This window comes from Artemia sp. Qi Xiang Cuo, chromosome 16, assembly GCF_049724085.1.
Source record: "Artemia sp. Qi Xiang Cuo chromosome 16, ASM4972408v1, whole genome shotgun sequence".
Classification (NCBI taxonomy): domain Eukaryota; kingdom Metazoa; phylum Arthropoda; class Branchiopoda; order Anostraca; family Artemiidae; genus Artemia; species Artemia sp. Qi Xiang Cuo.
Window position 1 is genome coordinate 18,525,865 of NC_142809.1, and position 9,169 is coordinate 18,535,033.

At 35.1% G+C, this 9,169-nt stretch overlaps 1 protein-coding gene across 1 annotated transcript in view; it reads right to left on the bottom strand.

Annotated features, from left to right (window-relative positions):
• Positions 1 to 4,856, bottom strand: part of LOC148942649 (protein Hook homolog 3-like) — a 94,329-nt gene extending 89,473 nt beyond the window's left edge. The window contains exon 1 of the mRNA XM_089102568.1: positions 4,752 to 4,856. Coding sequence (XP_088958694.1) covers positions 4,752 to 4,781 — 30 coding nt within the window. The 5' untranslated portion in view covers positions 4,782 to 4,856. The remainder of the gene's footprint in view (positions 1 to 4,751) is intronic.
• Positions 4,857 to 9,169: the final 4,313 nt, after the last annotated feature.

Genomic DNA, 9,169 nt, shown 5'->3' on the forward strand with positions numbered 1-9,169 from the left:
TTTTCAAAAATTCCTGCAAATTTGTTTTTAAAATAACATTTTGCTATTAAGAATAAGGAAAATAATAGTTACCATTCCTGAATCAACTAAAAATGGCATTTTTTCTTACTAGCCAATTTTTTAGACATATATTTTTAAATTTTTGGTTACTATGGACTGTTTTGAGCCCTGTAAGGACTCACAATGTAATTTACCCCTGAAATGTTTATTGAATTATGTGTAAATTTGCAGTTTATAACAAAATTTTGCTAGGACAAAAGTGAATATGTCACTTGATGCCTTTTTTTATGCTCTTTTATAATTCAATAATTACTTATGGGGGAAATTAAATTTTGAGCCAGCTGAAATTTTGACAAAACACCATTTTATCTTAATTGTCAGTTACCAGTTTCTTTTTCTCTGGCTTTAATTCTGAAAATGCAATTCCTGTTATTTGAGTAAAATCTTAAGCCATATCAATGTTTTTTTCAAAATTTAGGAAATGTATTTGCATATCTTTAAAACCTTACAAGTTGCGATTGAGCAAAGTTGTGAAGCTAAAAAAAAATATGCTGTACTTCATTTAAGCAGAAGATCTATTTTGCAAGGTTTCAATTTTATAACACAGAGATTTTTAAAAATCATCAAAGGTCAGGGCCCTTTAGAGGGAGAAGGAGTGGAGGTAGGTACCTGTCATGTAGACAGATTTTGAGACCATCTAGAGAGAGAAGGAGAGGAGAGAGGTACTTCAAAATACCTCCCCTGGACATACTTTAGCCCATAGACCTATCCCTGAAAGTTTCATTTACCTAACCCCTTTCCAAGATAGCCAAAAGTAGCTAAAGTAAACTAACAAAAATTATTTTCAGCTTCACAACTTTTATTAATCCCAATTTATGATTTTAGAGATCTACAAATAGGCTATGTCTCCTAAATTTAGAAACAAACTATTGATATGGCTTAAAATTCTACTCAAATAACAGGAACTGCATTTTCAAAACTAACACCAGAGAAAACAAATGGAAATTAAGGTATAATGTAGTTTAGTCAAAATCTAATAGGTATATACCTGTCAAGTAGGCACAGGCAAATTTCTAAGCCTTAGATATCAGAAGGGGGTTAACATAGCCTAGTAGTTTGGTAATACTTTCCCAGGGTATGTTTCTGGCCCTGGATTCATCAGTGAAATTTTCTTTTTTCCTAACCTAACACCTTTTAAATATAGGAAAAAGTGGCTTGCCCAGAATTTGGTAAAATTCTACTTTAGCTACTTTTGGTTATCTTGGAGAGGGGTTAGGTTAGGAAAATGAAACTTTCAGGGGTGTGTCTACAGGCTAAAGTATGTCCCAGGAAGGTATTTTGAAGTATCTACCTCCACTTCTTCTCTCTCTAGAGGGTTGTGAAATTTGCCTACATGACAGGCCTATTACCTATTGAAATTTTTACAAAACAACATTTTACCTTAATTTTCAGTTATCAGTTTTTTTTATCTGGCTTTAGTTCTGAAAATGCAATTCCTGTTATTTGAGTAGAATTTTGAGCAATCACCTTAATCCATTTGAGAGCTTTAAGGTCCTCCAGACCTGTAGTGCTCTTGAGTTGATGACTCCCAATTGAACCTCCACTGCCTCTTCTTCCAACCCGTGTCAAGGTGGCAATTGAATGACTGGATAGAGGGAGCGCTGACAATTGATTCCTTCAATTGATTCCAAAGGTTTATGACTCTTCTTGAGAAGTACATTTGACAGGTTCTTGATCAGGAGCTTAACTTTGGTAGCTTCTTGAAATGTCCTCCTGTGTAATGATGGCTGGTGCTATGACTGCTGCTAAAGATGGCAGAGTTTTCTTCTCGAAGTTTGTAAGTCAGCATCATATTGCTATGCATATGTCTGTAGACAAGGGTAGGTAGCTTAAGTTGCTTGAGACAGTCCTCATATGAAGTTGATTTTAGGCTTTTTATGCACTTTGTTGCTTGCCTCTGAACATTTTCAATGAGCCTTACATCCTGCCAATAAGAAGGACCTGCAAGGCACATGCCAAAATCAAGATGGAGTCTGACAAGAGCTTTATATAATTTTATGAATATTGTTGCTTCCTGGCTGCTGATGGTCCGTTTTAATAGGCCCAGGCTGGAATTTGCACGGGAAACAACATGCTGAACGTGGCTGTGGAACTTCAACTTGTCATCAATGATGACACCAAGGTTCCCTTCTTCTTCTCTATTCTCTAAATACTCCCTTGTTTTTGTGATGGGATTGTAAATTGAGTAGGTAGCCATTGGGTTGTTAGGTCCAAGGTGCAAAATACAGCATTTGATTGTATTGAACTGAAGGAGCCAGTCTTGAGTCCAATCCTGTAGCCTGTTTATGTCATGCTGGATGGTCTGTGGATTTGCAATGCCAAACAGTTTGGCATCATCAGCAAACAAATGCATACTATTATCTACATGATTAAAAAAGTCCTTGATGTACATCAAGAAAAGGGTTGGACCTAGTACAGTTCCCTGTGGTACCCCACTCATTACCATGGCCTCATGGGAGCAGATTGGCTGGCCACCCATCTGAACCAAACTGACTTTCTGCTTGTGGTTGGTGAAGATTTCACTAGCCAGTCTATCAAAGCTGAATTGATGCTGGAGGCAGATAATTTGGAGCACAATCAAATATGTGGTATCTTGTTGAAAGCCCTGGCAAAGTCTAGCAGCAGTAGGTTGACTAAAGGTCCTTGGTCAATCAGATTTGTAATTTCTTCATATGATTCCAATAGGTTCAGTTCAATTGATTTTCCTGACTGGAATCCATGCTGCTTGGGCAACAAGATCTTGTTTGTGGTTAAATGTTTGAGAATTGAATCATTGACTATGTGTTCAAGTATCTTAACAACAGCTGAAGTTAGGCTAATAGGTTGATAATTCTCAGATTTGGAACACTCACCTTTTTTGAATACCGGCGTTATGTTGTCTACTTTCCAGTCTCCTGGTAGCTCTCAAGAGATAAGTGACATCTGGAAGATTCTTGTGAGGGGCTCTGCTATCATTTCTGCAGTTTCTTTAATAGTCTGGGATGTATATTATTGGGCCCTGGCGACTTGTTAGCATCTAGTTTCAGTAGACATTTAAGGACACCTATAGACAATACCATGGTGCTTTTACATCATATTTTGGTGGGGAAGGTAAAGGGCCATCTGGTTCAGTGGTGAAAACAGAGACAAATTGTAGGTTCAGTAAGTCAGCAAGCTTGTTAGTGTCTGTAGTTTCTTCACCTTGCTCTGTTATCAGTTTTTTGATACATCATCTATTGTGGTCTTGGCTAGAGATGTACCACCAAAACTTCTTTGGGTTTGTCTTGGCTTCATCAGCAAGCTTGGATTCAAAGCTTTGGATTCAATATCAATGTTTTTTTTCAAAATTTAGGAAATGTATTTGTATATCTTTAAAACCTTACAAAATAGGAACGAGCAAAATTGTGAACCTGAAAATAATTTTGTTGGATTTCATTTAAGAAGTAGATCTATTATGCACGGTTTCACTTATATACTATACGGATCTTAAAAGGTCATCATTGGTGAGGACCTTCTAGAGAAAGAGGGGCTGGAGGTAGGTACTTCAAATACTGGTAAATTTTTTGTTATTCATATTACTGACTTACAAATAAAGTAAACATACCACTCAATGCCTTTTTTATGCTCTTTCCAAATATAATAATCATTTTTGTTGGGAATGAATTTTACCCCACCCCTATATACACCAATTCAGATTATATATTTGCACAATGGGGGGGGGGGGGCTGTGGTTAAATTTTATTTCTGATGTAAATAAGAGGTGGTCAATATCTACAAAATCGTATTATTGAGTTAGGACAAAAGTGAATACACTATTTGATGCCTTTTTTTATGCTGATTACAAATATAATAAGCATTTCTATCGGAAATGAGTTTCAGCCCCCCCCCTCCTATATAGGCCAATTCAGGGTTAGGTTAGGTTGGGTTAGGTAGCCTATAGCCTATATAGGGGGGTCAATATCTACAAAATCATATTATTGAGTTAGGAATAAAGTGAATACACTATTTGATGCCTTTTTTTATGCTGATTACTAATATAATAAGCATTTTTATTGGAAATGAATTTCAGCCCCCCCCTTGGTCAATATCTAGGAAATCATATTATTGAGTTAGGACAAAAGTGAATACACCATTCAATGCCTTTTTTTATGCTGATTACAAATATAATAAGCATTTCTATCGGAAATGAGTTTCAGCCCCCCCCTATATAGGCCATTTCCGGGTTAGTTTAGGTTGGGTTAGGTAGCCTATATAGGGGGGGCTGAAATTCATTTCTGATAGAAATGCTTAGGCTATTATATTTGTAATCAACATAAAAAAAGGCATCAAATGGTGTATTCACTTTATTCCTAACTAAAAAATATGATTTCATAGATATTGACCAAAAAGGCATTGAATGGTGTATTCACTTTATTCCTAACTCAATAATATGATTTCATAGATATTGACCTAAGAGGTAGGCTAAGTCTAGCTGGCTAATGTAGAGGGTAGGCCTAATGATAGGCTAATGTTCAAGGTATTAATCCATTAATGTAGAGTTTCTGCTCTATACTATACCTTTACTCTATATCATATCTATGATTTTGCCAAGCCAATTGGCTAGCCTGCATATGAAGATAGAATCTTAGGCATATGTAGCTATCTTTCCATGTTTCTGATTTCAAAAACACTTTTATTGGGGAGTACTTAAATCATAGGCACTTAAATCTTACCCATTTTAACAAGCTTTCTTCATCTCCCATTCGTGGATTTGGTCAGATTTATTTGATTATTAAACACAGTTATGCTATTTTTTCTGGTGAAGGCCTCTATCTTTTAAATTCTTTCTTCTACAATCACTTGGAACACCGACATCTTGAATTTCAAATTTGAAAGATACTCCTTTGAAAGATAGCTCGCGATCTCCTTTCATACTACTAATTCAGGCAAAAAGTTTGAAATATATTCTTGTGAAAATTATGCCTATATTGTGTAAAGCGATACAACAAAGGGACATAGGACACTGAAAGAATTTTAATCAGGTTTTTGTTTAGTTGGTTTCCTAAAGAATGTAGTTTGAATCCAATGAACCTTCCCTCGAGTGTTTAGGAAGCAAACAATAGTGAATGTGGAAGCAAAACAAAGAAAGGAACATAAATAAAAAACAATATGTATTGGGTACTTTAATCGGCGTAATTTTAATGTGTGTTACTTGTAGAAATATTTTTATGTATTTTTTTTTTATTGAGAGGTAAAGTAAAATATCATATTGCGATACAAATTCGCTTAAGTATATAATAAGGTTTAAGCGAGTGACAAAGGGGGCAATTGTCCCGGGCGCCGAAATTTTAAATAAATAATCTAAGGGTTATAGTCATTTCATATTTTTTTTAATTTTCTTTTTATTAAAATAAAGTAAAGGGCACAGTTATAAAATTAAGATAACTGATAACAATGAATTAAATAACAATAACTAATAATAATTAAATAACTTAAATAGTAAATTTAAAAAATAGTTAAAAAAATAAATTATTAGTTAATTAGTAAATTGAAAATGAAAATTTGTTATATTTTGGTTGGACAATTTTGTGGGAGACTAGGGAGAGGGAGCACTAATCAAGATTTTGCCCCGGGCGCAAGAGAGCCACCACAGAATTTCAATCCAATACTTAGCCCTTTCTTAAACCGATTCTTTATTTGGATCGTTGTTACGCCGATTCAGAATTTGACTTTTTTTGTACTAAAAGCGTATTTATTTATGTACTAAGTACGTCCCTCAAAATGCTGAGATATTTGCAGACTTGGACTTATCTGATTTTTCCACGTAGTCATTGTACAACAAGGCTGAAAAATTCTCCAAACTGGAGTTTCTAGTTTTGCACAATTTTTGCACGTTTTTGTACCAAATTAGTCCGTTTTTATTAGACTGGTTCCCTTTAATCCAGCGATATGGATTTGCTGTTAAATTTTTCACAGCCTCTTTAGCATTTTGATTTTTTTTTTTTTTTGTCTGTGCACTAGCCTTTTTATATTTGCTTTATGTGTGTGTGTGTGTTTTGATTGACTCTAAAGTGCTAATTCGACCCATTTGGGCTTGTAATATCTATTTTTCAAAAAAAAGTCTTATCACCCAATGCTGAGAAATCATAAGGTTGAACTTGACTTTTTTTGCAACGAGTTAGTCTTTATCAAACATTTAAAATTCTGAAGTTCTTTTCCTCAAGGCCACAAGTTGTTCGACTCAACTCATTTTTGTCCTGAGTCAGTCCATAGCCCTTGCGTGAAAGTCTACAAATTAGCTACATCTGGCAAAAAATCAGGATTTATCTTATTTTTTCATCGATTCAGTCCATTGAATACTGCCATATTTTGCAGCTTTAACTTAAATTTTTGTGCACCTCACTTTTGCCCTGAGTCAGTCCATAACCCTTGCATCAAAGTCTGTGAATTAGCTACATCTGGCAAAGAATCAGGATTTATCTTAGTTTTTCATCGATTCAGTCCATAGGAATACTGCCATATTTCGCAGCTCCTACTTAAATTTTTGTGCCCCTCACTTTTGCCGTGAGTCCGTCCATAGCCCTTGCATCAAAGTCTGTGAATTAGCTACATCTGGCAAAGAATCAGGATTTTCTTATCTTTTCGTAGTCCGTAGTTTTCTTATTCAGTCCGTAGGAATACTGCCAAATTTCGCAGCTTTAACTAAAATTTGTGTGCAATAAATCCAGCTTTCAACAATGCTATTAAATTCTTCGACTTTAATTTCAATATTTTCACCTAAAAACTAAGCACTATGTTGATTGTTGTGCCGAGTTAATCTGGTACTTGAAGTCAACTTGTTTTTGAAGCGGTTCAAGACTTAATTTGTTTTCATTATATGTAAGTTATCATTATGTAAGTTTTCATTATTCTTAATTTGTTTTCATTATGTGTAATCTTACAGAATCATCCTCTTGCACTAAATTAGGACTTAGCTTATTTTTTAGCCACGTTTCCGGGGGATACCCTTTTGCACTCTTATAGTATATATTGGAAATCCTTGTATGAATCTTCAAACCAAGTCTTCAAATGAGTCTTCAAACCAAGATTAGAATATTGGAAGCTAAAGTAATGAATTTGTCAAGTATGGTTCTCAACCCTGATGCCCGTTTGACCGAAGCTGTGACCAAACCTCTTGTTGTGCAAAAAGTTTGGTTCAATCCTACTTTATAGGGCTATAATGAAAAAAAAAGTCTTGATGGCTAGGCCACGTTCTATGGATGAAGTAAGACAGATTGCCAAAGATTTTGATTTTTGGTCATCCATCTGGGAGTAAATAATAAGCAGGTCATCCCTAATGGGGGGAGGCAAGATGTCTTGAGAAATCACTTAAAGCAGATAGGAAATTCATGAGAGTGGGTATAGAGTGAAACTTTGAATAGATTGGGATGGAAGAGGAGTACACGCAGTTTTGTTGGCCTCAGGTGGCTTGGTGTTGCAATGAGTTGTCAGTAGTAGTAGCAAAAGCAGTATAATCTTTTGTTCTTACCCCTCGAGTTGTGTGGTTCTTACCCCCCCCCCTCGAAGTTATAATTTTGGACCTTTAGAGCGCTTGGAATAAAATGGCTATCTAGAAGTTTTGATCCAATGCAATGGGGTGTTAAGGGGGTTCTTGGTTTAAAACAGATCATGAGAACCCCTTCTTGCACTCCAATTTGTTTTAATCTTTAAAATGGCACTAGAATTGGGAATTTTTGATCAAAGGACTCTTTCAGATTTTTATGCCCATGCATTTTATGTGAAGTAAGCAGGTTAAGTAATGACAATGCGTGGGATACTCATCGCTTTTTACTAAGTCAACACTAACGCATTGACTCTGATGGTCGTAAATCTTTTTGTATTTCAGTCAATCAATCAATCAATTTATTCAATCAATAAACTTTACAAAATACACTTCAAAATAAACTCCCCCGTAAGGCTCTGTGGCCAGGAAAAAAAGAACAGGGGAGAAACAAAAATGAAGCCAATACATAAAAAACAAAAATATTTTCAGCATCATACATTCACACCTTTAAGAGACTCAACACAAGAAAAAAAAAATACAATGATCCACATAAAAAAAGAAGAGAGAGAAAAAAAATCAAAAACTAAACAGGGGACTACCAAGCAATCAATTTATTCCGCGTGGACTACCCTATGATCAATCAATCAATCAATTTATTCAACCAATAAATTTACGACAAAAACCTTTCAATATAGAAGCCCCCGTAAGGTTCTATGGCCTGAAAAAAAAAGGGGGAAAACAGAAATAGCATAAATACTAAAAAAAAAGAAAAAAAAGTATTTTCAACATAATGCATTTCAACCTTTCAAAGACTCAACATGCACACACAAAACAAAACAAAGAAGAGAAAAAAACAATAATTAAAAAAGAGGGGAAAAACAGAAATAGCATAAATACTAAAAAAAAGAAGTAAAAACCCAAACAAAAAGCGGTTTTTATAAGTCCCCACCCCTACCCCCCCCCCCCCCAAAAAAAACAAAAGATGTAGGACAATCCAATAAATTAAGCCAAATTTCAAAAATATAATTGAGACCAAGCCAAAAATTTTTTTTAGACAAACCCAATACCCCTCACAACAAACGTTTCCAACCCAGGCTAGAGTAAACGATGTGACAAGCAGTTAATGGATTAAAGTCAGACCTCGCCGATGGAGTAAATAAAATATTAATATCCCTTGAATTGCGAAGATGATGCAAAGACCTATCAGTGACGAAATAAGGAGTAGTTTGAAGGACTGTGGGAACACCACCATAAATTTGATAAAAAGTGAAAGACGCGCACGAAAGAATGTAGAGAGACTGCAAATCAAGTAATGGGCTAGTTGGGTTGGATGTAGAACAATTTGTTTCCTGTATAAGCCTTCTTGCCTTATCATATAACTTAGAAAGTGCTTTCAAAAAAGAAGAGAAAGTTGAGATCCATATTGTAGGGCAATAAGAGACGTAGGACTCAACTAAGCAATGGAACAGAATTTTTAAAACTGATGAAGGAAAAATGTGTTTAAACATCCTCAAAGTTTCAAGACTCCTTGAGATCTTCATATTAATTAGTCTAATATGATACTTGAATCAGAGGCTTTCATCCAGAAGAATACCAAGAAATCAGAAA